Below are 27,341 nucleotides of genomic sequence, written 5' to 3'. Positions count from 1 at the left end.
GTCCCACTGACCTGCACCTGGACCATATCCCTCCATACCCCTCTCGTCCATCTACCAGTCCATCTACGCTCAAGTCCCACTGACCCACACCTGGCCCATATCCCTCCAAACCCCTCTCATCCATCTACCAGTCCATCTACGCTCAAGTCCCACTGACCTGCACCTGGCCCACATCCCTCCAAACCCCTCTCATCCATCTACCAGTCCATCTACACTCAAGTCCCACTGACCCGCACCTGGCCCATATCCCTCCATACCCCTCTTGTCCATCTACCAGTCCATCTACGCTCAAGTCCCACTGACCCACACCTGGCCCATATCCCTCCAAACCCCTCTCATCCATCTACCAGTCCATCTACGCTCAAGTCCCACTGACCCGCACCTGGCCCATGTCCCTCCAAACCCCTCTCATCCATCTACCAGTCCATCTACGCTCGTCCCACTGACCCGCACCTGGCCCATATCCATCCAAACCCCTCTCATCCATCTACCAGTCCATCTACGCTCAAGTCCCACTGACCCTCACCTGGCCCATATCCCTCCAAACCCCTCTCATCCATCTACCAGTCCATCTACGCTCAAGTCCCACTGACCTGCACCTGGCCCACATCCCTCCAAACCCCTCTCATCCATCTACCAGTCCATCTACGCTCAGGTCCCACAGACCTGCACCTGGCCCACATCCCTCCAAACCCCTCTCATCCATCTACATGTCCATCTACACTCAAGTCCCACTGACCTGCACCTGGCCCACATCCCTCCATACCCCTCTCGTCCATCTACCAGTCCATCTACGCTCAAGTCCCACTGACCTGCACCTGGCCCATATCCCTCCAAACCCCTCTCATCCATCTACCAGTCCATCTACGCTCGTCCCACTGACCTGCACCTGGCCCACATCCCTCCATACCCCTCTCATCCATCTACCAGTCCATCTACGCTCGTCCCACTGACCTGCACCTGGCACACATCCCTCCAAACCCCTCTCATCCATCTACCAGTCCATCTACGCTCAAGTCCCACTGACCTGCACCTGGCCCACGTCCCTCCAAACCCCTCTCATCCATCTACCAGTCCATCTACGCTCGTCCCACTGACCCGCATCTGGCCCATATCCCTCCAAACCCCTCTCATCCATCTACCAGTCCATCTACGCTCAAGTCCCACTGACCTGCACCTGGACCACATCCCTCCAAACCCCTCTCATCCATCTACCAGTCCATCTACGCTCAAGTCCCACTGAACTGCACCTGGACTACATCCCTCCAAACCCCTCTCATCCGTCTACCAGTCCATCTACGCTCAAGTCCGACTGAACTGCACCTGGCCCACGTCCCTCCAAACCCTTCTCATCCATCTACCAGTCCATCTACGCTCAAGTCCCACTGACCTGCACCTGGACCACATCCCTCCAAACCCCTCTCATCCGTCTACCAGTCCATCTACGCTCAAGTCCCACTGACCTGCACCTGGCCCACGTCCCTCCAAACCCCTCTCATCCATCTACCAGTCCATCTACACTCAAGTCCCACTGACCCACACCTGGCCCACATCCCTCCAAACCCCTCTCATCCATCTACCTGTCCATCTACGCTCAAGTCCCACTGACCCACACCTGGCCCATATCCCTCCAAACCCCTCTCATCCATCTACCTGTCCATCTACGCTCAAGTCCCACTGACCTGCACCTGGCCCACATCCCTCCAAACCCCTCTCATCCATCTACCAGTCCATCTACACTCAAGTTCCACTGACCCGCACCTGGCCCATATCCCTCCATACCCCTCTCGTCCATCTACCAGTCCATCTACGCTCAAGTCCCACTGACCCACACCTGGCCCTTATCCCTCCATACCCTTCTCGTCCATCTACCAGTCCATCTACGCTCAAGTCCCACTGACCTGCACCTGGACCATATCCCTCCATACCCCTCTCGTCCATCTACCAGTCCATCTACGCTCGTCCCACTGACCCACACCTGGCCCATATCCCTCCAAACACCTCTCATCCATCTACCAGTCCATCTACGCTCAAGTCCCACTGACCCACACCTGGCCCATATCCCTCCAAACCCCTCTCATCCATCTACCTGTCCATCTACGCTCAAGTCCCACTGACCTGCACCTGGCCCACATCCCTCCAAACCCCTCTCATCGATCTACCAGTCCATATACACTCAATTCCCACTGACCCGCACCTGGCCCATATCCCTGCATACCACTCTCGTCCATCTACCAGTCCATCTACGCTCAAGTCCCACTGACCTACACCTGGCCCATATCCCTCCATACCCCTCTCGTCCATCTACCAGTCCATCTACGCTCAAGTCCCACTGACCTGCACCTGGACCATATCCCTCCATACCCCTCTCGTCCATCTACCAGTCCATCTACGCTCGTCCCACTGACCCACACCTGGCCCATATCCCTCCAAACCCCTCTCATCCATCTACAAGTCCATCTACACTCAAGTCCCACTGACCCGCACCTGGCCCATATCCCTCCATACCCCTCTCGTCCATCTACCAGTCCATCTACGCTCAAGTCCCACTGACCCACACCTGGCCCATATCCCTCCATACCCCTCTCGTCCATCTACCAGTCCATCTACGCTCAAGTCCCACTGACCTGCACCTGGACCATATCCCTCCATACCCCTCTCGTCCATCTACCAGTCCATCTACGCTCGTCCCACTGACCCGCACCTGGCCCATATCCCTCCAAACCCCTCTCCTCCATCTACCAGTCCATCTACGCTCAAGTCCCACTGACCCACACCTGGCCCATATCCCTCCAAACCCCTCTCGTCCATCTACCTGTCCATCTACGCTCAAGTCCCACTGACCTGCACCTGGCCCACATCCCTCCAAACCCCTCTCATCCATCTACCAGTCCATCTACACTCAAGTCCCACTGACCCACACCTGGCCCATATCCCTCCATACCCCTCTCATCCATCTACCAGTCCATCTACGCTCAAGTCCCACTGACCTGCACCTGGACCATATCCCTCCATACCCCTCTCGTCCATCTACCAGTCCATCTACGCTCGTCCCACTGACCCGCACCTGGCCCATATCCCTCCAAACCCCTCTCATCCATCTACCAGTCCATCTACGCTCAAGTCCCACTGACCTGCACCTGGACCATATCCCTCCAAACCCCTCTCATCCATCTACCTGTCCATCTACGCTCAAGTCCCACTGACCCGCACCTGGCCCATATCCCTCCATACCCCTCACGTCCATCTACCAGTCCATCTACGCTCAAGTCCCACTGACCCTCACCTGGCCCATATCCCTCCAAACCCCTCTCATCCATCTACGCTCGTCCCACTGACCTGCACCTGGCCCATATCCCTCCATACCCCTCTCGTCCATCTACCAGTCCATCTACACTCAAGTCCCACTGACCCGCACCTGGCCCATATCCCTCCAAACCCCTCTCATCCATCTACCAGTCCATCTACGCTCAAGCCCCACTGACCCGCACCTGGCCCACATCCCTCCAAACCCCTCTCATCCATCTACCAGTCCATCTACACTCAAGTCCCACTGACCTGCACCTGGCCCATATCCCTCCAAACCCCTCTCATCCATCTACCAGTCCATGTACGCTCAAGTCCCACTGACCTGCTCCTGGCCCACATCCCTCCAAACCCCTCTCATCCATCTACCAGTCCATCTACACTCAAGTCCCACTGACCTGCACCTGGCCCACATCCCTCCAAACCCCTCTCATCCATCTACCAGTCCATCTACACTCAAGTCCCACTGACCTGCACCTGGCCCACATCCCTCCATACCCCTCTCATCCATCTACCAGTCCATCTACACTCAAGTCCCACTGACCTGCACCTGGCCCACATCCCTCCATACCCCTCTCATCCATCTACCAGTCCATCTACACTCAAGTCCCACTGACCTGCACCTGGCCCACATCCCTCCAAACCCCTCTCATTCATCTACCAGTCCATCTACACTCAAGTCCCACTGACCTGCACCTGGCCCACATCCCTCCATACCCCTCTCATCCATCTACCAGTCCATCTACACTCAAGTCCCACTGACCTGCACCTGGCCCACATCCCTCCAAACCCCTCTCATCCATCTACCAGTCCATCTACACTCAAGTCCCGCTGACCTGCACCTGGCCCACATCCCTCCATACCCCTCTCATCCATCTACCAGTCCATCTATGCTCGTCCCACTGACCTGCACCTGGCCCATATCCCTCCAAACCCCTCTCATCCATCTACCAGTCCATCTACGCTCAAGTCCCACTGACCTGCACCTGGCCCATATCCCTCCAAACCCCTCTCATCCATCTACCAGTCCATCTACGCTCAAGTCCCACTGACCCACACCTGGCCCATATCCCTCCATACCCCTCTCGTCCATCTACCAGTCCATCTACGCTCGTCCCACTGACCCGCACCTGGCCCATATCCCTCCAAACCCCTCTCATCCATCTACCAGTCCATCTACGCTCAAGTCCCACTGACCCGCACCTGGCCCACATCCCTCCAAACCCCTCTCATCCATCTACCAGTCCATCTACACTCAAGTCCCACTGACCCACACCTGGCCCACGTCCCTCCAAACCCCTCTCATCCATCTACCAGTCCATCTACGCTCAAGTCCCACTGACCCACACCTGGCCCATATCCCTCCATACCCCTCTCGTCCATCTACCAGTCCATCTACGCTCGTCCCACTGACCCGCACCTGGCCCATATCCCTCCAAACCCCTCTCATCCATCTACCAGTCCATCTACGCTCAAGTCCCACTGACCCGCACCTGGCCCACATCCCTCCAAACCCCTCTCATCCATCTACCAGTCCATCTACACTCCCCACTGACCCACACCTGGCCCACGTCCCTCCAAACCCCTCTCTCGTCCATCTACCTGTCTAAGTTTTTCTTAAATGTCAAAACGTCGCTGTGGCGTTACGTCTGCCCGCCGCGACCTCGGCAAACCGGGACTGGAGACGCCACCGCGTGACGTCGGGTGCGGGAAACCCGAAGAAACACGCGAGATGCTGCAGGTCAGAAACGCTGGTGTTTCGAAGTTAGGGGCGGCTTGGGGTTCGTGATGGGGATGGTGGGGGTGGGGTTTTACAAATAAACCCCCTGATAGACAAAACCTAGTTCACGGGGGTGGGGAGAGTTCAGCAAGGCCGGTTCACCGCCCTCCCTCCCTAATCCTCAGCCATGGCCAGGAGCAGGTGGAGAAAACCCTCTCTTCACCTGAGCAGTGTAGCCGGACAGCATCTTCACATCCACGATGACCATGTTGGAGACGTTACGAGGCCCAACGTACCTAAGGGAGAGACGGACGGAAAGCAGCCGCGGTGAGAGAGGAAAACACAGAGGGTTTATTTTCCCCGGACTCGCACCCAGCAAATGCCACTGGGATCGGGGGAATCCAGAAACAGGGACACACGGTTGGGATCGAGTGAAACCATTCCCAGGGACACAGACCGGATCCTGGGAATCACACCCAGGGACACACGGTTGGGATCGAGTGAAACCATTCCCAGGGACATGGACCAGATCTCGGGAATCACTCCCAGGGACACACGGTTGGGATCGAGTGAAACCATTCCCAGGGACACAGACCGGATCCTGGGAATCACTCCCAGGGACACACGGTTGGGATCGAGTGAAACCACTCTCCAATCACAACACCGATCCTCTCCCACACAGATCCCACTCATCGAGATGGGAATGGGGTCCCCTGCACCCTCACCTTCCTCCCCGTTCCCCCTTGGGACCTGTCCCGCACTCACTTCACATCAACGATGACGGTGCCCTTGTCGGGGTTGTGAGCAGAGCCCTGCATCTCGGCCGAGAGCTGGAAGGCAGAGTCGCGAAGTTTGGGGAGGACGTTGTACCGCAGTGTGGTCTGAGGGGACGGAGTGAGAGCAGGGACAGTTACCGCACGGTACAGGTGGGTCCCCCATGCCACCATCTCTCCTCCCTGCGTCCTGTCCCTCCCTCATTCCCTCTTCCTCTCCCATCCCCCTGTATCCCGCCCTCTCCTTCCTCCTCACCCTGGTCCCTTCCGAACCGTATATCTCTCTATCCCCTTCATCCCTCCCTCCCTCTCTCCTCCGTTCTACTGTTCCTTCTCTCTATCCCCTCCCTCACTATTCCCTCCCTCATTCCCTCTTCCTCTCCCATCCCCCTGTATCCCGCCCTCTCCTTCCTGCTCACCCTGGTCCCTTCCGAACCGTATATCTCTCTATCCCCTTCATCCCTCCCTCCCTCGCTCCTCTGTTCTACTGTTCCTTCTCTCTATCCCCTCCCTCACTATTCCCTCCCTCATTCCCTCTTCCTCTCCCATCCCCCTTTATCCCGCCCTCTCCTTCCTGCTCACCCTGGTCCCTTCCGAACCGTATATCTCTCTATCCCCTTCATCCCTCCCTCCCTCTCTCCTCTGTTCTGCTGTTCCTTCTCTATCCCCTCCCTCACTATTCCCTTCCTCGTTCCCTCCTTCTGTCCTCTCCATCCCTCTCCCCTCCCTCATCTCTCCCTTCCTCCCTCCTTTCCTTCCCTCCTTCCTGCTGTCCCCTCCCTCCCTCCCTCACACTCATCACTCCATCCCCTTCCCTCCCCCGGTCCCTCTCTGTTGCTTCCTTCCCTCATTTCCCTCCGTCCTCGCCTCCCTCACTCTTTGTCCCTTTGCTCACCCTCGTCTCTTTCTCTCCTCCCTCCCTCCCTCTCCCCTCCATCTTGGTGTCTCCTCCACCTCTCCCTGTCCTCTCCCTCACCCTCGTCTCTTTATCTCCTCCCTCCCTTTCCCCCTCTCTCTGTATCCCCTCCCTCACCCCGTTCCTCTAACCCCATCCTCCATCCCTCTCCCAGCCCCTCCCCCTCCCCTTCCTCTATCTCTGTTGCCTCCCTCTCTCCCCTCCGTCATGTTCTCCCCACCTCTCTCTGTGTCCCCTCTCTCACTCCTATCTCTCTACTCCTTCCTCCATCCCTCTCCCAACTGTCCTGCCATTCTGCTCTCCTCCCTTTGCCCTCACTCCATCCTACTATTCCTCCTGCAAGCTTGCTCCGTCCCCTCTCTTCCCTCTTTCTACCTCCCCCTTGCCTACCCTCCTTCACCCTCCTCCTTTCCTCCCCTCAGCCCATTGATCCAACTCTTGTTCCCTCCATTCTACACTCCCTACCGTTCACTCAATCCCTCCATCCTCCATTTCCCCCCGCCTCCAACCCGCCACTCTGCCCCTCTGCTCTCCCTCCTGGCTCACTCATCCCACTCACCCCACCTTCTTCTTGTGCCCCAACAGCCGTCACCAGCTGCCTCGCAGCGAGGCCGGAGGGTAGGAGGTGCCCCCCGCCAGGCCTTTCCTCCCCACGATCGCAACAGCCACTCCCCCCGACGCGTGAACCCTCAGGTCTGTTGCAGAGGGAGGACGGGCACAGGGAAGGAGTAGGGTCGGTGGAAAAGGGAGAGGAGGGAGTTGGGATGATGGGAAGCTTAAATCTTCAAAGTATAGAGTCGAGGAGGTGGGACGTTGAAGCTGTGAAAGGCGTTGGTGAGCCTCTCTGTGCGCGTGGTAGAGGAGGAGGTGTTTGAGGTGTTGAGGCAAATGCTTGACAAGGTGTTCCCTCGGACCCTACAGGAGGCAAGTGTAGAAATTTCCAGGGCCCTAGCCGAGATAATTAAATCATCCTTGGTGAGAGTTGAGGTACCGGAGGATTGGAGAATAACAAGTGTTAAAAAAGGTCTAAAAATAACTTCTCAAACTTCCGTTAATGCCCCTCCTCCCCTTCTTACCCCATCCCTGACATATTTAGTTGTTTGCCTGTTCTCCATCTCCCTCTGGTGCTCCCCCCCTCCCCCTTTCTTTCTCCCGAGACCTCCCGTCCCATGATCCTTTCCCTTCTCCAGCTCGGTATCACTTTCGCCAATCACCTTTCCAGGTTTTAGCTTCACCCCACCCCCTCCGGTCTTCTCCTATCATTTCGTATTCCCCCCTCCCCTCACTACTTTCAAATCTCTTACTATCTTTCCTTTCAGTTAGTCCCGACGAAGGGCCTCGGCCCGAAACGTCGACAGCGCTTCTCCCTATAGATGCTGCCTGGCCTGCTGTGTTCCACCAGCATTTTGTGTGAGTTGCTGTCTAAAAGTAAATTATAGGCGATGGGAAAGTTATTGGAGAGCTGCTCTACGGGACTTGATGTATAAATATTTGGACAGACAGGGGCTGATTAAGGATAGTCAGCATGGTTTCGTGCATGGTAGGTCATGTCCAACTAATCTTTTAGAGCTTTTGAGAACGTTTCCAGGGAAGTGGAAGAAGGCGAGGCAGTGGATGTTGTCTACATGGACTTGAGCAAAGGAATTTGACCAAGGTCTCACACGGGAGTTTTGTCGGGAAGGTCCAGTCGCCGGGCGGTCAGGATGAGGTACTAAATCGGGTTAGACATCGGCTCTGTGGGAGAAGCCGGAGAGGGGCGGTAGACGGTCGTCTCTCCGACTGGGGGCCTGTGACTGGTGGAGTCCCGCAGGGATCGGTCCTGGGTCCGTTGTTGTTCGTCATCGATATCAGTGATCTGGGTGATGACGGGGTTAACTGGATCAGAACGTTTGCGGATGGACACCAAGAGCGGGAGTGTAGCCGACAGCGAGGAGGACGATCGTAGCTCGCGGTGGGGTCTGGACCAGCTGGAAAAATGGGCTGAAAAACGTCAGATGGAATTTAATGCAGACAAGGGTGAGGTGTTGTACTTCGGTAGGGACAACCAGGGTGGGTCTCACACCGTGAACGGGGAGGGCACTGAGGAGTCTGGCAGGACAAAGGGATCTGGGAATACCGGCCCATCATCCATCGAAAGTGACGTCACAGGGAGATCGGGTCGTAGAGAGAGCTTTTGGGGACATTGGCCTTCACAAATCAGAGCATTGAGTACAGGAGTTGGGATGTAACGTTAAAATTGTACAAGGCATTGGTGAGGCCGAATTTGGAGTATTGTGTACAGTTCTGGTCACCGAATTATAGGAAAGATGTCAACAAAATAGAGAGAGTACAGAGGAGATTTACTAGAATGTTACCTGGGTTTCAGCACCTCAGTTACAGGGAAAGGTTGAACAAGTTAGGTTTTTATTCTTTGGAGCGTAGAAGGTTGAGGGGGGACTTGATCGAGGTATTTAAAATTATGAGGGGGATAGATAGAGTTGACGTGGATGGGCTTCTTCCATTGAGAGTAGGGGAGATTCAAACAAGAGGACATGAGTTGAGAGTTAGGGGGCAAAAGTTTAGGGGTAACACGAAGGGGAGCTTCCTTACTCGGAGAGTGGTAGCTGTGTGGAACGAGCTTCCAGTAGAAGTGGTGGAGGCAGGTTCGGTATTGTCATTTAAAGTAAAATTGGATAGGTATATGGACAGGAAAGGAATGGAGGGTTATGGGCTGAGTGCGGGTCGGTGGGACTAGGTGAGAGTAAGCGTTCGGCACGGACTAGAAGGGCCGAGATGGCCTGTTTCCGTGCTGTAATGGTTATATGGTTATACTGACAGTGCGAGTCAGGAGAGAAACAAATAAGGTTGAAAGAGTGCAGAGAAGGTTTACCAGGGTGTTGCTGGGTCTGGAAGCCTCAGTTACAGGGAAAGATTGAATAGGTCAGGACGATATTCCCTGGAGCGTAGGAGACTGCGGGAGACTTGACAACAGGGACACAAAACAGGACCCCCACCACCCAGGACACGCCCTCTTCTCACTGCTGCCATCAGGAAGGAGGTACAGGAGCCCCAGGACCCACACCACCAGGTTCAGGGACAGTTATTACTCCTCAACCATCAGGAAGGAGGTAGAGGAGCCCCAGGACCCACACCACCAGGTTCAGGGACAGTTATTACCCCTCAGCCATCAGGAAGGAAGTACAGGAGCCTCAGGACCCACACCACCAGGTTCAGGGACGGTTATCACTCCTCAACCATCAGGAAGGAAGTACAGGAGCCTCAGGACCCACACCACCAGGTTCAGGAACAGTTGTTACCCCTCAACCATCAGGAAGGAGGTACAGGAGCCTCAGGACCCACACCACCAGGTTCAGGGACAGATTACTCCTCAACCATCAGGAAGGAGGTACAGGAGCCCCAGGACCCACACCACCAGGTTCAGGGACAGTTATCACCCCTCAACCATCAGGAATGAGGTACAGGAGCCTCAGGACCCACACCACCAGATTCAGGGACAGTTATTACCCCTCAACCATCAGGAAGGAGGTACAGGAGCCTCAGGACCCACACCACCAGGTTCAGGGACAGTTATCACCCCTCAACCATCAGGAAGGAGGTACAGGAGCCTTGGGACCCACACCACCAGGTTCAGGGACAGTTATCACCCCTCAACCATCAGGAAGGAGGTACAGGAGCCTCAGGACCCACACCACCAGGTTCAGAGACAGTTATCACTCCTCAACCATCAGGAAGGAGGTACAGGAGCCTCAGGACCCACACCACCAGGTTCAGGGACAGTTATGATAGATAGATAGATAGATAGATAGATACTTTATTCATCCCCATGGGGAAATTCAACTTTTTTCCAATGTCCCATACACTTGTTGTAGCAAAACTAATCCAGCCCAAGATCTTAAGGCACAAACTAACGGAGATGGGAGTAGACTCTCACATGGTGGATTGGATAGTGGACTACTTGACAGATAGACCTCAGTATGTGCGGTTGGGAGACTGTAGGTCTGACACGGTGGTCAGCAGCACAGGGGCGCCGCAGGGAACCGTACTCTCTCCGGTCCTGTTCACCCTGTACACATCAGACTTCCAATATAACTCGGAGTCCTGCCATGTGCAGAAGTTCGCTGATGACACGGCCATAGTGGGGTGTGTCAGGAATGGACAGGAGGAGGAGTATAGGAAACTGATACAGGACTTTGTGATATGGTGCAACTCAAACTACCTGCGTCTCAATATCACCAAGACCAAGGAGATGGTGGTGGACTTTAGGAGATCTAGGCCTCAGATGGAGCCAGTGATCATTAATGGAGAATGTGTGGAGCAGGTTAAGACCTACAAATATCTGGGAGTACAGTTAGACGAGAAGCTAGACTGGACTGCCAACACAGATGCCTTGTGCAGGAAGGCACAGAGTCGACTGTACTTCCTAAGAAGGTTGGCGTCATTCAATGTCTGTAGTGAGATGCTGAAGATGTTCTATAGGTCAGTTGTGGAGAGCGCCCTCTTCTTTGTGGTGGCGTGTTGGGGAGGAAGCATTAAGAAGAGGGACGCCTCACGTCTTAATAAGCTGGTAAGGAAGGCGGGCTCTGTTGTGGGCAAAGTACTGGAGAGTTTAACATCGGTAGCTGAGCGAAGGGCGCTGAGTAGGCTACGGTCAATTATGGATAACTCTGAACATCCTCTACAAAGCACCATCCAGAGACAGAGAAGCAGTTTCAGCGACAGGTTACTATCGATGCAATGCTCCTCAGACAGGATGAAGAGGTCAATACTCCCCAATGCCATTAGGCTTTACAATTCTACCGCCAGGACTTAAGAACTTTTTAAAAGCTATTATTAATGCTTTTTGAGATAGTGATTTAGATGCATATCATATTTTTTACTGAGTTAAGTATTGTATGTAATTAGTTTTGCTACAACAAGTGTATGGGACATTGGAAAAAAGTTGAATTTCCCCATGGGGATGAATAAAGTATCTATCTATCTATCTATCTATCTATCTATCTATCTACAATACTTAACTCAGTAAAAAATATGATATGCATCTAAATAACTTCACTTGCCCAGTCATTGAGATGTTCCAACGACCTACGGAGTCAGTGTCGAGGACACTTCATCTCACGTTCTTGACATTTATTGGTTATTTATTTACGATTATCATTTCTTTCTTTTCGTATTTGCAGAGATTGTGGTCTTTTGCTGTCTGGGTGAACGACGCCCGAGTTCCTGCGGTCTCTCGTTCATTCTGCCTAGGGTGTCTATTCCAATTATGATTTACTGAGAATGCCAGCAAGAGATTGAACCTCGGGGTGGTGCCTGGTAATAAATTTACTTTGAGGTTTGATTTACGGGGGGTATAGATTGGGTAAACGAAAGCAGGCTTTTTTCCACTGAGGTTCGGTGGGACCAGAACGAGAGGCCCTGGGGTGAAGGGTGAGAACGTTAGGAGGGTGGGGAGCGTTAGCGGGAGCCTCGTCACAGAGGGCGGAGTGGCCCGCCAAGGCAAGTGCTCGGTTTCAGTACTGAAGGGGAATTTGTTTAGGTGCATGGATGGGAGGGGTACGGTCCCACTGCAGGTCGATGGGAGTCGGCAGGTTAAATGGTTCGGCATGGGCTAGATGGGCCGAAGGGTCTGTTGTTGTGCTCTGGCGTTCTACGTCCATGGAGGAAAGAGGGAAGAGGACCAGGGAGGAGTGAGGGGAGAGGGAGTTGGACTGAAGAAGGCAGGGCGAGGGAGGGGAGGAGGAGGGGGGAGACTTGATAGGCCGAAGGAAGGGGGGAATCAGTTGAAGCAGTCGGGGAGGAAGATGGAAGGGGGGGAGTTGGAGGGAGCGTGAGAGGGAGAGGGAATGTGCGAGCGCGGGAGGAACGGAGAGAGCAGGGAGCTGAGCTGAGCTGGTTAAAGCAAAGGAAAGGAGAGGGTGGAGAAGGAGGAGGCCGGAGGGAAGGGGGTTGAGAGGGAGGAAGGGGATGTGCGGAGGGAACTCGCCTGCAGTAACAGGCAGCTGCTGCCGCTGACAAGGACGGTGTAGTCTCCGGGAACGTCCTGCAGCGTCTCGGTCTGGAGAACCAGCTGGTTGGAGGCGTCCAGCCGGATTTCCCGCCGGAATTTGTTCTTTCCGGTCAGGGTGACCAGCCCCTGGGGGTCTGACTCGTGGGTCAGGCTTCCGTAGAGCGAGAGAGCGTGGAGAGCCACCACCGTGTCCTGGCATAGAGAAAGCAGACACGGTCACGGATGAAGAAGAGGTCAGTCTGCTCACCCTACCTCACCCCGACGTCGACCTGGGGACACGGACCAGGAACCCTGAGTCCGGCCGATCCAACGGCACCTCGAGAGCCGAGCAAGAGCCCGGGAAAACGTCGCAGGGGCGGTGGGCCGGGAAACCCAACTCCCCTTCCCGGGGGGACGTCTCTGAACGTCCCTTCCATCGCCCCTTCCCCGGTCACCACTTCCATCGCCCCTTCCCTTTCCATCTCCTAACTCACACCTCCCTCCCTCGACCCCTCCACCGTCTTTCACACTCCAATCCTCACCCCGTCCCCCCTCCAGCCCCCTCGTCCACCCCGTCCCCCCCTCCAGCCCCCTCGTCCACCCCGTCCCCTCACCCACCTGGGTGGAGGCGAAGCCCCCGTACGCGTTCCTCTGCCGGACCAGCCAGTTGACGATGGTGGTGGCCCGCTGCAGGTCGTCAGGACTAACGTGGGGCTGGGACAGGAGGGCGAGGAGGACGTAGGCCGTCATCTCCACCTCAGCCGAGGGAGCCCTCATCCAGTAACAGTTGTGCTCGTCCGTTTCCTCTGCGTCCGGGTCCCTTGTCCAGTGCCTCATCCCATCTGCGCGGAGAGAGGGGGATTGGTCATGGTGGGTGGGTGGTGGAGGGTGGTGGGGGAGGGGTCCGACGCCGTGACACCCGAGGGTTGAGAGGGGGATTGGTCATGGTGGGTGGTGGGTGGTGGGGGAGGGGTCCAACGCCGTGACACCCGAGGGTTGAGAGGGGGATTGGTCATGGTGGGTGGGTGGTGGGTGGTGGGGGAGGGGTCCAACGCCGTGACACCCGAGGGTTGAGAGGGGGATTGGTCATGGTGGGTGGGTGGTGGGTGGTGGGGGAGGGGTCCGACGCCGTGACACCCGAGGGTTGAGAGGGGGATTGGTCATGGTGGGTGGGTGGTGGGTGGTGGGGGAGGGGTCCGACGCCGTGACACCCGAGGGTTGAGAGGGGGATTGGTCATGGGTGGTGGGTGGTGGGTGGTGGGGGAGGGGTCCGACGCCGTGACACCCGAGGGTTGAGAGGGGGATTGGTCATGGTGGGTGGGTGGTGGGTGGTGGGGGAGGGGTCCGACGCCGTGACACCCGAGTGTTGAGAGGGGGATTGGTCATGGTGGGTGGGTGGTGGGGGAGGGGTCCGACGCCGTGACACCCGAGGGTTGAGAGGGGGATTGGTCATGGTGGGTGGGTGGTGGGGGAGGGGTCCGACACCGTGACACCCGAGGGTTGAGAGGGGGATTGGTCATGGTGGGTGGTGGGTGGTGGGGGAGGGGTCCGACGCCGTGACACCCGAGGGTTGAGAGGGGGATTGGTCATGGTGGGTGGTGGGTGGTGGGGGAGGGGTCCGACGCCGTGACACCCGAGGGTTGAGAGGGGGATTGGTCATGGTGGGTGGGTGGTGGGGGAGGGGTCCGACGCCGTGACACCCGAGGGTTGAGAGGGGGATTGGTCATGGTGGGTGGTGGGTGGGTGGTGGGGGAGGGGTCCGACGCCGTGACACCCGAGGGTTGAGAGGGGGATTGGTCATGGTGGGTGGTGGGTGGTGGGGGAGGGGTCCGACGCCGTGACACCCGAGGGTTGAGAGGGGGATTGGTCATGGTGGGTGGTGGGTGGTGGGGGAGGGGTCCGACGCCGTGACACCCGAGGGTTGAGAGGGGGATTGGTCATGGTGGGTGGGTGGTGGTGGGTGGTGGGGGAGGGGTCCGACGCCGTGACACCCGAGGGTTGAGAGGGGGATTGGTCATGGTGGGTGGTGGGTGGTGGGGGAGGGGTCCGACGCCGTGACACCCGAGGGTTGAGAGGGGGATTGGTCATGGTGGGTGGGTGGTGGGTGGTGGGGGAGGGTTCCGACGCCGTGACACCCGAGGGTTGAGAGGGGGATTGGTCATGGTGGGTGGGTGGTGGGTGGTGGGGGAGGGGTCCGACGCCGTGACACCCGAGGGTTGAGAGGGGGATTGGTCATGGTGGGTGGGTGGTGGGGGAGGGGTCCGACGCCGTGACACCCGAGGGTTGAGAGGGGGATTGGTCATGGTGGGTGGTGGGTGGTGGGGGAGGGGTCCGACGCCGTGACACCCGAGGGTTGAGAGGGGGATTGGTCATGGTGGGTGGGTGGTGGGGGAGGGGTCCGACGCCGTGACACCCGAGGGTTGAGAGGGGGATTGGTCATGGTGGGTGGTGGGTGGTGGGTGGTGGGGGAGGGGTCCGACGCCGTGACACCCGAGGGTTGAGAGGGGGATTGGTCATGGTGGGTGGGTGGTGGGTGGTGGGGGAGGGGTCCGACGCCGTGACACCCGAGGGTTGAGAGGGGGATTGGTCATGGTGGGTGGGTGGTGGGTGGTGGGGGAGGGGTCCGACGCCGTGACACCCGAGGGTTGAGAGGGGGATTGGTCATGGTGGGTGGGTGGTGGGTGAGTGGTGGGGGAGGGGTCCGACGCCGTGACACCCGAGGGTTGAGAGGGGGATTGGTCATGGTGGGTGGGTGGTGGGTGGGTGGTGGGGGAGGGGTCCGACGCCGTGACACCCGAGGGTTGAGAGGGGGATTGGTCATGGTGGGTGGGTGGTGGGTGGTGGGGGAGGGGTCCGACGCCGTGACACCCGAGGGTTGAGAGGGGGATTGGTCATGGTGGGTGGGTGTTGGGTGGTGGGGGAGGGGTCCGACGCCGTGACACCCGTGGGTTGAGAGGGGGATTGGTCATGGTGGGTGGTGGGTGGTGGGTGGTGGGGGAGGGGTCCGACGCCGTGACACCCGAGGGTTGAGAGGGGGATTGGTCATGGTGGGTGGGTGGTGGGTGGTGGGGGAGGGGTCCGACGCCGTGACACCCGAGGGTTGAGAGGGGGATTGGTCATGGTGGGTGGTGGGTGGTGGGTGGTGGGGGAGGGGTCCGACGCCGTGACACCCGAGGGTTGAGAGGGGGATTGGTCATGGTGGGTGGTGGGTGGTGGGGGAGGGGTCCGACGCCGTGACACCCGAGGGTTGAGAGGGGGATTGGTCATGGTGGGTGGTGGGTGGGTGGTGGGGGAGGGGTCCGACGCCGTGACACCCGAGGGTTGAGAGGGGGATTGGTCATGGTGGGTGGGTGGTGGGTGGTGGGGGAGGGGTCCGACGCCGTGACACCCGAGGGTTGAGAGGGGGATTGGTCATGGTGGGTGGGTGGTGGTGGGTGGTGGGGGAGGGGTCCGACGCCGTGACACCCGAGGGTTGAGAGGGGGATTGGTCATGGTGGGTGGTGGGTGGTGGTTGGTGGGGGAGGGGACCGACGCCGTGACACCCGAGGGTTGAGAGGGGGATTGGTCATGGTGGGTGGTGGGTGGTGGGTGGTGGGGGAGGGGTCCGACTCCGTGACACCCGAGGGTTGAGAGGGGGATTGGTCATGGTGGGTGGTGGGTGGTGAGGGAGGGGTCCGACGCCGTGACACCCGAGGGTTGAGAGGGGGATTGGTCATGGTGGGTGGGTGGTGGGTGGTGGGGGAGGGGTCCGACGCCGTGACACCCGAGGGTTGAGAGGGGGATTGGTCATGGTGGGTGGTGGGTGGTGGGGGAGGGGTCCGACGCCGTGACACCCGAGGGTTGAGAGAGGGATTGGTCATGGTGGGTGGGTGGTGGGTGGTGGGGGAGGGGTCCGACGCCGTGACACCCGAGGGTTGAGAGGGGGATTGGTCATGGTGGGTGGTGGGTGGTGGGGGAGGGGTCCGACGCCGTGACACCCGAGGGTTGAGAGGGGGATTGGTCATGGTGGGTGGGTGGTGGGTGGTGGGGGAGGGGTCCGACGCCGTGACACCCGAGGGTTGAGAGGGGGATTGGTCATGGTGGGTGGTGGGTGGTGGGGGAGGGGTCCGACACCGTGACACCCGAGGGTTGAGAGGGGGATTGGTCATGGTGGGTGGTGGGTGGTGGGTGGTGGGGGAGGGGTCCGACGCCGTGACACCCGAGGGTTGAGAGGGGGATTGGTCATGGTGGGTGGTGGGTGGTGGGGGAGGGGTCCGATGCCGTGACACCCGAGGGTTGAGAGGGGGATTGGTCATGGTGGGTGGGTGGGTGGGTGGTGGGGGAGGGGTCCGACGCCGTGACACCCGAGGGTTGAGAGGGGGATTGGTCATGGTGGGTGGGTGGGTGGTGGGGGAGGGGTCCGACGCCGTGACACCCGAGGGTTGAGAGGGGGATTGGTCATGGTGGGTGGTGGGTGGTGGGTGGTGGGGGAGGGGTCCGACGCCGTGACACCCGAGGTTTGAGAGGGGGATTGGTCATGGTGGGTGGGTGGGTGGTGGGGGAGGGGTCCGACGCCGTGACACCCGAGGGTTGAGAGGGGGATTGGTCATGGTGGGTGGTGGGTGGTGGGGGAGGGGTCCGACGCCGTGACACCCGAGGGTTGAGAGGGGGATTGGTCATGGTGGGTGGGTGGTGGTGGGGGAGGGGTCCGACGCCGTGACACCCGAGGGTTGAGAGGGGGATTGGTCATGGTGGGTGGTGGGTGGTGGGTGGTGGGGGAGGGGTCCGACGCCGTGACACCCGAGGGTTGAGAGGGGGATTGGTCATGGTGGGTGGTGGGTGGTGGGTGGTGGGGGAGGGGTCCGACGCCGTGACACCCGAGGGTTGAGAGGGGGATTGGTCATGGTGGGTGGGTGGTGGGTGGTGGGGGAGGGGTCCGACGCCGTGACACCCGAGGGTTGAGAGGGGGATTGGTCATGGTGGGTGGGTGGTGGGTGGTGGGGGAGGGGTCCGACGCCGTGACACCCGAGGGTTGAGAGGGGGATTGGTCATGGTGGGTGGTGGGTGGTGGGGGAGGGGTCCGACGCCGTGACACCCGAGGGTTGAGAGGGGGATTGGTCATGGTGGGTGGGTGGTGGGTGGGGGGGGAGGGGTCCGTCGCCGTGACACCCGAGGGTTGAGAGGGGGATTGGTCATGGTGGGTGGGTGGTGGGTGGGGGGGGAGGGGTCCGTCGCCGTGACACCCGAGGGTTGAGAGGGGGATTGGTCATGGTGGGTGGTGGGTGGGTGGTGGGGGAGGGGTCCGACGCCGTGACACCCGAGGGTTGAGAGGGGGATTGGTCATGGTGGGTGGTGGGTGGTGGGGGAGGGGTCCGACGCCGTGACACCCGAGGGTTGAGAGGGGGATTGGTCATGGTGGGTGGGTGGTGGGTGGTGGGGGAGGGGTCCGACGCCGTGACACCCGAGGGTTGAGAGGGGGATTGGTCATGGTGGGTGGGTGGGTGGTGGGGGAGGGGTCCGACGCCGTGACACCCGAGGGTTGAGAGGGGGATTGGTCATGGTGGGTGGGTGGTGGGTGGTGGGGGAGGGGTCCGACGCCGTGACACCCGAGGGTTGAGAGGGGGATTGGTCATGGTGGGTGGGTGGTGGGTGGTGGGGGAGGGGTCCGACGCCGTGACACCCGAGGGTTGAGAGGGGGATTGGTCATGGTGGGTGGGTGGTGGGGGAGGGGTCCGACGCCGTGACACCCGAGGGCTGAGAGGGGGATTGGTCATGGTGGGTGGTGGGTGGTGGGTGGTGGGGGAGGGGTCCGACGCCGTGACACCCGAGGGTTGAGAGGGGGATTGGTCATGGTGGGTGGTGGGTGGTGGGTGGTGGGGGAGGGGTCCGACGCCGTGACACCCGAGGGTTGAGAGGGGGATTGGTCATGGTGGGTGGTGGGTGGTGGGTGGTGGGGGAGGGGTCCGACACCGTGACACCCGAGGGTTGAGAGGGGGATTGGTCATGGTGGGTGGTGGGTGGTGGGGGAGGAGTCCGACGCCGTGACACCCGAGGGTTGAGAGGGGGATTGGTCATGGTGGGTGGTGGGTGGTGGGGGAGGGGTCCGACGCCGTGACACCCGAGGGTTGAGAGGGGGATTGGTCATGGTGGGTGGTGGGTGGTGGGGGAGGGGTCCGACGCCGTGACACCCGAGGGTTGAGAGGGGGATTGGTCATGGTGGGTGGGTGGTGGGGGAGGGGTCCGACGCCGTGACACCCGAGGGTTGAGAGGGGGATTGGTCATGGTGGGTGGGTGGTGGGTGGTGGGGGAGGGGTCCGACGCCGTGACACCCGAGGGTTGAGAGGGGGATTGGTCATGGTGGGTGGTGGGTGGTGGGTGGTGGGGGAGGGGTCCGACGCCGTGACACCCGAGGGTTGAGAGGGGGATTGGTCATGGTGGGTGGTGGGTGGTGGGTGGTGGGGGAGGGGTCCGACACCGTGACACCCGAGGGTTGAGAGGGGGATTGGTCATGGTGGGTGGTGGGTGGTGGGTGGTGGGGGAGGGGTCCGACACCGTGACACCCGAGGGTTGAGAGGGGGATTGGTCATGGTGGGTGGTGGGTGGTGGGGGAGGGGTCCGACGCCGTGACACCCGAGGGTTGAGAGGGGGATTGGTCATGGTGGGTGGGTGGTGGGTGGTGGGGGAGGGGTCCGACGCCGTGACACCCGAGGGTTGAGAGGGGGATTGGTCATGGTGGGTGGGTGGTGGGTGGTGGGGGAGGGGTCCGACGCCGTGACACCCGAGGGTTGAGAGGGGGATTGGTCATGGTGGGTGGTGGGTGGTGGGTGGTGGGGGAGGGGTCCGACGCCGTGACACCCGAGGGTTGAGAGGGGGATTGGTCATGGTGGGTGGGTGGTGGGTGGTGGGGGAGGGGTCCGACGCCGTGACACCCGAGGGTTGAGAGGGGGATTGGTCATGGTGGGTGGGTGGTGGGTGGTGGGGGAGGGGTCCGACGCCGTGACACCCGAGGGTTGAGAGGGGGATTGGTCATGGTGGGTGGTGGGTGGTGGGTGGTGGGGGAGGGGTCCGACACCGTGACACCCGAGGGTTGAGAGGGGGATTGGTCATGGTGGGTGGTGGGTGGTGGGTGGTGGGGGAGGGGTCCGACGCCGTGACACCCGAGGGTTGAGAGGGGGATTGGTCATGGTGGGTGGGTGGTGGGGGAGGGGTCCGACACCGTGACACCCGAGGGTTGAGAGGGGGATTGGTCATGGTGGGTGGTGGGTGGTGGGGGAGGGGTCCGACGCCGTGACACCCGAGGGTTGAGAGGGGGATTGGTCATGGTGGGTGGTGGGTGGGGGAGGGGTCCGACGCCGTGACACCCGAGGGTTGAGAGGGGGATTGGTCATGGTGGGTGGTGGGTGGTGGGTGGTGGGGGATGGGTCCGACGCCGTGACACCCGAGGGTTGAGAGGGGGATTGGTCATGGTGGGTGGGTGGTGGGTGGTGGGGGAGGGGTCCGACGCCGTGACACCCGAGGGTTGAGAGGGGGATTGGTCATGGTGGGTGGTGGGTGGTGGGGGAGGGGTCCGACACCGTGACACCCGAGGGTTGAGAGGGGGATTGGTCATGGTGGGTGGGTGGTGGGTGGGTGGTGGGGGAGGGGTCCGACGCCGTGACACCCGAGGGTTGAGAGGGGGATTGGTCATGGTGGGTGGTGGGTGGTGGGGGAGGGGTCCGACGCCGTGACACCCGAGGGTTGAGAGGGGGATTGGTCATGGTGGGTGGTGGGTGGGTGGTGGGGGAGGGGTCCGACGCCGTGACACCCGAGGGTTGAGAGGGGGATTGGTCATGGTGGGTGGTGGGTGGTGGGTGGTGGGGGAGGGGTCCGACACCGTGACACCCGAGGGTTGAGAGGGGGATTGGTCATGGTGGGTGGGTGGGTGGTGGGGGAGGGGTCCGACGCCGTGACACCCGAGGGTTGAGAGGGGGATTGGTCATGGTGGGTGGTGGGTGGGGGAGGGGTCCGACGCCGTGACACCCGAGGGTTGAGAGGGGGATTGGTCATGGTGGGTGGTGGGTGGTGGGTGGTGGGGGATGGGTCCGACGCCGTGACACCCGAGGGTTGAGAGGGGGATTGGTCATGGTGGGTGGTGGGTGGTGGGGGATGGGTCCGACGCCGTGACACCCGAGGGTTGAGAGAGGGATTGGTCATGGTGGGTGGGTGGTGGGTGGTGGGGGAGGGGTCCGACGCCGTGACACCCGAGGGTTGAGAGGGGGATTGGTCATGGTGGGTGGTGGGTGGTGGGGGAGGGGTCCGACGCCGTGACACCCGAGGGTTGAGAGGGGGATTGGTCATGGTGGGTGGGTGGTGGGTGGTGGGGGAGGGGTCCGACGCCGTGACACCCGAGGGTTGAGAGGGGGATTGGTCATGGTTGCTGGGTGGTGGGTGGTGGGGGAGGGGTCCGACGCCGTGACACCCGAGGGTTGAGAGGGGGATTGGTCATGGTGGGTGGTGGGTGGTGGGTGGTGGGGGATGGGTCCGACGCCGTGACACCCGAGGGTTGAGAGGGGGATTGGTCATGGTGGGTGGTGGGTGGGTGGTGGGGGAGGGGTCCGACGCCGTGACACCCGAGGGTTGAGAGGGGGATTGGTCATGGTGGGTGGTGGGTGGTGGGTGGTGGGGGAGGGGTCCGACGCCGTGACACCCGAGGGTTGAGAGGGGGATTGGTCATGGTGGGTGGTGGGTGGTGGGTGGTGGGGGAGGGGTCCGACGCCGTGACACCCGAGGGTTGAGAGGGGGATTGGTCATGGTGGGTGGTGGGTGGTGGGGGAGGGGTCCGACGCCGTGACACCCGAGGGTTGAGAGGGGGATTGGTCATGGTGGGTGGGTGGTGGGTGGTGGGGGAGGGGTCCGACGCCGTGACACCCGAGGGTTGAGAGGGGGATTGGTCATGGTGGGTGGGTGGTGGGTGGTGGGGGAGGGGTCCGACGCCGTGACACCCGAGGGTTGAGAGGGGGATTGGTCATGGTGGGTGGTGGGTGGTGGGTGGTGGGGGAGGGGTCCGACGCCGTGACACCCGAGGGTTGAGAGGGGGATTGGTCATGGTGGGTGGTGGGTGGAGGGGGAGGGGTCCAACGCCGTGACACCCGAGGGTTGAGAGGGGGATTGGTCATGGTGGGTGGTGGGTGGTGGGTGGTGGGGGAGGGGTCCGACGCCGTGACACCCGAGGGTTGAGAGGGGGATTGGTCATGGTGGGTGGTGGGTGGGTGGTGGGGGAGGGGTCCGACGCCGTGACACCCGAGGGTTGAGAGGGGGATTGGTCATGGTGGGTGGGTGGTGGGTGGTGGGGGAGGGGTCCGACGCCGTGACACCCGAGGGTTGAGAGGGGGATTGGTCATGGTGGGTGGGTGGTGGGTGGTGGGGGAGGGGTCCGACGCCGTGACACCCGAGGGTTGAGAGGGGGATTGGTCATGGTGGGTGGTGGGTGGTGGGGGAGGGGTCCGACGCCGTGACACCCGAGGGTTGAGAGGGGGATTGGTCATGGTGGGTGGGTGGTGGGTGGTGGGGGAGGGGTCCGACGCCGTGACACCCGAGGGTTGAGAGGGGGATTGGTCATGGTGGGTGGTGGGTGGGTGGTGGGGGAGGGGTCCGACGCCGTGACACCCGAGGGTTGAGAGAGGGATTGGTCATGGTGGGTGGGTGGTGGGTGGTGGGGGAGGGGTCCGACGCCGTGACACCCGAGGGTTGAGAGGGGGATTGGTCATGGTGGGTGGTGGGTGGTGGGGGAGGGGTCCGACGCCGTGACACCCGAGGGTTGAGAGGGGGATTGGTCATGGTGGGTGGTGGGTGGGGGAGGGGTCCGACGCCGTGACACCCGAGGGTTGAGAGGGGGATTGGTCATGGTGGGTGGGTGGTGGGGGAGGGGTCCGACGCCGTGACACCCGAGGGTTGAGAGGGGGATTGGTCATGGTGGGTGGGTGGTGCGGGAGGGGTCCGACGCCGTGACACCCGAGGGTTGAGAGGGGGATTGGTCATGGTGGGTGGGTGGTGGGGGAGGGGTCCGACGCCGTGACACCCGAGGGTTGAGAGGGGGATTGGTCATGGTGGGTGGTGGGTGGTGGGGGAGGGGTCCGACGCCGTGACACCCGAGGGTTGAGAGGGGGATTGGTCATGGTGGGTGGTGGGTGGTGGGGGAGGGGTCCGACGCCGTGACACCCGAGGGTTGAGAGGGGGATTGGTCATGGTGGGTGGTGGGTGTTGGGGGAGGGGTCCGACGCCGTGACACCCGAGGGTTGAGAGGGGGATTGGTCATGGTGGGTGGTGGGTGGTGGGGGAGGGGTCCGACACCGTGACACCCGAGGGTTGAGAGGGGGATTGGTCATGGTGGGTGGTGGGTGGTGGGGGAGGGGTCCGACGCCGTAACACCCGAGGGTTGAGAGGGGGATTGGTCATGATGGGTGGTGGGGGAGGGGTCCGACGCCGTGACACCCGAGGGTTGAGAGGGGGATTGGTCATGGTGGGTGGTGGGGGAGGGGTCCGACGCCGTGACACCCGAGGGTTGAGAGGGGGATTGGTCATGGTTGCTGGGTGGTGGGTGGTGGGGGAGGGGTCCAATGCCGTGACACCCGAGGGTTGAGAGGGGGATTGGTCATGGTGGGTGGGTGGTGGGTGGTGGGGGAGGGGTCCGACGCCGTGACACCCGAGGGTTGAGAGGGGGATTGGTCATGGTGGGTGGTGGGTGGGTGGTGGGGGAGGGGTCCGACGCCGTGACACCCGAGGGTTGAGAGGGGGATTGGTCATGGTGGGTGGTGGGTGGTGGGGGAGGGGTCCGACGCCGTGACACCCGAGGGTTGAGAGGGGGATTGGTCATGGTGGGTGGGTGGTGGGTGGTGGGGGAGGGGTCCATTGCCGTGACACCCGAGGGTTGAGAGGGGGATTGGTCATGGTGGGTGGTGGTGGGTGGTGGGGGAGGGGTCCGACGCCGTGACACCCGAGGGTTGAGAGGGGGATTGGTCATGGTGGGTGGTGGGTGGGTGGTGGGATCCGACGCCGTGACACCCGAGGGTTGAGAGGGGGATTGGTCATGGTGGGTGGGTGGTGGGTGGTGGGGGAGGGGTCCGACGCCGTGACACCCGAGGGTTGAGAGGGGGATTGGTCATGGTGGGTGGTGGGTGGGTGGTGGGATCCGACGCCGTGACACCCGAGGGTTGAGAGGGGGATTGGTCATGGTGGGTGGGTGGTGGGTGGTGGGGGAGGGATCCGACGCCGTGACACCCGAGGGTTGAGAGGAGGGAGGAGTCCGAGGCTTAGTGTGACGGTTACCGCGGTCCACGTTCAAAGCAAGGTAGGAAGAGTGAGGGGTAAGGAACGGAGGGTTTAAAGAACAGTTAAGCGGATGGGGAGAGCAAAAGGCTGAGGGTTGAGGCGAAGTACAGTAGGGGAGGGAGGAGGAGGAAGAGGGTTGAAGTTAGGGAGGAGGACTGGGGAGCTGCAAGCGAGGGAGGAGTGTTGAGGGTTGAGGGTGTAGGGAGGGAAGAAGGTAGAGGCAATGGGAGACTAGAGGGGATTGAGGGGAGGGTGGAGGGTTGAGGATGTAGGGAGGGAAGAAGAAGGTAGAGACAATGGGAGACTAGAGGGGATTGAGGGGAGGGTGGAGGGTTGAGGATGTAGGGAGGGAAGAAGAAGGTAGAGGCAATGGGAGACTAGAGGGGATTGAGGGGAGGGTGGAGGGTTGAGGATGTAGGGAGGGAATAAGAAGGTAGAGGCAATGGGAGACCAGAGGGGATTGAGGGGAGTGTGGAGGGTTGAGGATGTAGGGAGGGAAGAAGGTAGAGGCAATGGGAGACTAGAGGGGATTGAGAGGAGGGTGGAGGTTTGAGGATGTAGGGACGGAAGAAGGTAGAGGCAATGGAAGACTAGAGGGGATTGAGGGGAGGGTGGAGGGTTGAGGATGTAGGGAGGGAAGAAGAAGGTAGAGGCAATGGGAGACTAGAGGGGATTGAGGGGAGTGTGGAGGGTTGAGGATGTAGGGAGGGAAGAAGGTAGAGGCAATGGAAGACTAGAGGGGATTGAGGGGAGGGTGGAGGGTTGAGGATGTACGGAGGGAAGAAGAAGGTAGAGGCAATGGGAGACTAGAGGGAATTGAGGGGAGGGTGGAGGGTTGAGGATGTAGGGAGGGAAGAAGGTAGAGGCAATGGGAGACTAGAGGGTATTGAGGGGAGGGTGGAGGTTTGAGGATGTAGGGAGGGAAGAAGAAGGTAGAGACAATGGGAGACTAGAGGGGATTGAGAGGAGGCTGGAGGGTTGAGGATGTAGGGAGGGAAGAAGAAGGTAGAGGCAATGGGAGACTAGAGGGGATTGAGGGGAGGGTGGAGGGTTAAGATTGTAGGGAGGGAAGAAGAAGGTAGAGGCAATGGGAGACTAGAGGGGATTGAGAGGAGGGTGGAGGGTTGAGGATGTAGGGAGGGAAGAAGAAGGTAGAGGCATTGGGTGACTAGAGGGGATTGAGGGGAGGGTGGAGGGTTGAGGGTCTAGGGAGGGAAGAAGGTAGAGGCAATGCGAGACTAGAGGGGATTGAGGGGAGGGTGGAGGGTTGAGGATGTAGGGAGGGAAGTAGAAGGTAGAGGCAATGGGAGACTAGAGGGGATTGAGGGGAGGGTGGAGGGTTAAGATTGTAGGGAGGGAAGAAGAAAGTAGAGGCAATGGGAGACTAGAGGGGATTGAGAGGAGGGTGGAGGGTTGAGGATGTAGGGAGGGAAGAAGAAGGTAGAGGCATTGGGTGACTAGAGGGGATTGAGGGGAGGGTGGAGGGTTGAGGGTCTAGGGAGGGAAGAAGAAGGTAGAGGCAATGGGAGACTAGAGGGGATTGAGGGGAGGGTGGAGGGTTGAGGATGTAGGGAGGGAAGAATGTAGAGGCAATGGGAGCCTAGAGGGGATTGAGAGGAGGGTGGAGGGTTGAGGATGTAGGGAGGGAAGAAGAAGGTAGAGACAATGGGAGACTAGAGGGGATTGAGGGGTGGTTGGAGGGTTGAGGATGTAGGGAGGGACGAAGAAGGTAGAGGCAATGGGAGACTAGAGGGGATTGAGGGGAGGGTGGAGGGTTGAGGATGTAGGGAGGGAAGAAGAAGGTAGAGGCAATGGGAGACTAGAGGGGATTGAGGGGAGGGTGGAGGGTTGAGGATGTAGGGAGGGAAGAAGAAGGTAGAGGCAATGGGAGACTAGAGGGGATTGAGGGGAGGGTGGAGGGTTGAGGATGTACGGAGGGAAGAAGAAGGTAGAGACAATGGGAGACTAGAGGGGATTGAGAGGAGGGTGGAGGGTTGAGGGTGTAGGGAGGGAAGAAGAAGGTAGAGGCAATGGGAGACTAGAGGGGATTGAGGGGAGGGTGGAGGGTTGAGGATGTAGGGAGGGAAGAAGGTAGAGGCAATGGGAGACTAGAGGGGATTGAGGGGAGGGTGGAGGGTTGATGTAGGGAGGGAAGAAGAAGGTAGAGGCAATGGGAGACTAGAGGGGATTGAGGGGAGGGTGGAGGGTTGAGGATGTAGGGAGGGAAGAAGAAGGTAGAGGCAATGGGAGACTAGAGGGGATTGAGAGGAGGGTGGAGGGTTGAGGATGAAGGGAGGGAAGAAGAAGGTAGAGGCAATGGGAGACTAGAGGGGATTGAGGGGAGGGTGGAGGGTTGAGGATGTAGGGAGGGAAGAAGAAGGTAGAGGCAATGGGAGACTAGAGGGGATTGAGGGGAGAGTGGAGGGTTGAGGATGTAGGGAGGGAAGAAGAAGGTAGAGGCAATGGGAGACTAGAGGGGATTGAGGGGAGGGTGGAGGGTTGAGGATGTAGGGAGGGAAGAAGGTAGAGGCAATGGGAGACTAGAGGGGATTGAGGGTAGGGTGGAGGGTTGAGGATGTAGGGAGGGAAGGTAGAGGCAATGGGAGACTAGAGGGGATTGAGAGGAGGGTGGAGGGTTGAGGATGTAGGGAGGGAAGAAGAAGGTAGAGACAATGGGAGACTAGAGGGGATTGAGGGGTGGGTGGAGGTTTGAGGATGTAGGGAGGGAAGAAGGTAGAGGCAATGGGAGACTAGAGGGGATTGAGGGGAGGGTGGAGGGTTGAGGATGTAGGGAGGGAAGAAGAAGGTAGAGGCAATGGGAGACTACAGGGGATTGAGGGGAGGGTGGAGGGTTGAGGATGTAGGGAGGGAAGAAGAAGGTAGAGGCAATGGGAGACTAGAGGGGATTGAGAGGAGGGTGGAGTGTTGAGGATGTAGGGAGGGAAGAAGAAGGTAGAGGCAATGGGAGACTAGAGGGGATTGAGGGGAGTGTGGAGTGTTGAGGATATAGGGAGGGAAGAAGAAGGTAGAGGCAATGGGAGACTAGAGGGGATTGAGAGGACGGTGGAGGGTTGAGGGTCTGTGAAAGGGAGGGGAGTTAATGGTGGGTGGAGGAGAGGAGATGAGAAAGGCCGAGGTGGCGGAGTTGGATCGGTGAGGGTAAAGAAGAGGGAAGAGTGTTGAGGTTTGAGGGTGGAGTAGGGCAGGAGGTTGAGGGTTGAGACAATGTAGGGTTGGGGGAGGGTTAAGAGGAGGGAGAATGGTTACAGATGTAGCAATGGAGGAGGATAATGGAGTCTTAAGAGGAGGGCAGAGTCGGGCCGAGGGGGAGGGGTGCCACCGAATGTCCCTCAC

At 60.3% G+C, this 27,341-nt stretch overlaps 1 protein-coding gene across 1 annotated transcript in view; it reads right to left on the bottom strand.

Annotated features, from left to right (window-relative positions):
• LOC140724228 (murinoglobulin-2-like) overlaps positions 1-27,341 on the bottom strand; it is an 87,486-nt gene that overhangs the window by 38,760 nt on the left and 21,385 nt on the right. Inside the window, exons 7-10 of the mRNA XM_073038707.1 lie at positions 13,320-13,543; positions 12,699-12,914; positions 5,792-5,907; positions 5,250-5,322 (exon numbers count right to left, since the gene is read on the bottom strand). Coding sequence (XP_072894808.1) covers positions 5,250-5,322; positions 5,792-5,907; positions 12,699-12,914; positions 13,320-13,543 — 629 coding nt within the window. The remainder of the gene's footprint in view (positions 1-5,249; positions 5,323-5,791; positions 5,908-12,698; positions 12,915-13,319; positions 13,544-27,341) is intronic.

The sequence above is a fragment of the Hemitrygon akajei genome, unplaced genomic scaffold (assembly GCF_048418815.1).
Source record: "Hemitrygon akajei unplaced genomic scaffold, sHemAka1.3 Scf000174, whole genome shotgun sequence".
Taxonomy (NCBI): Eukaryota; Metazoa; Chordata; class Chondrichthyes; order Myliobatiformes; family Dasyatidae; genus Hemitrygon; species Hemitrygon akajei.
Note: the sequence above shows the minus strand (reverse complement) of the source record. Positions and strands in the feature narration are given on the sequence as shown.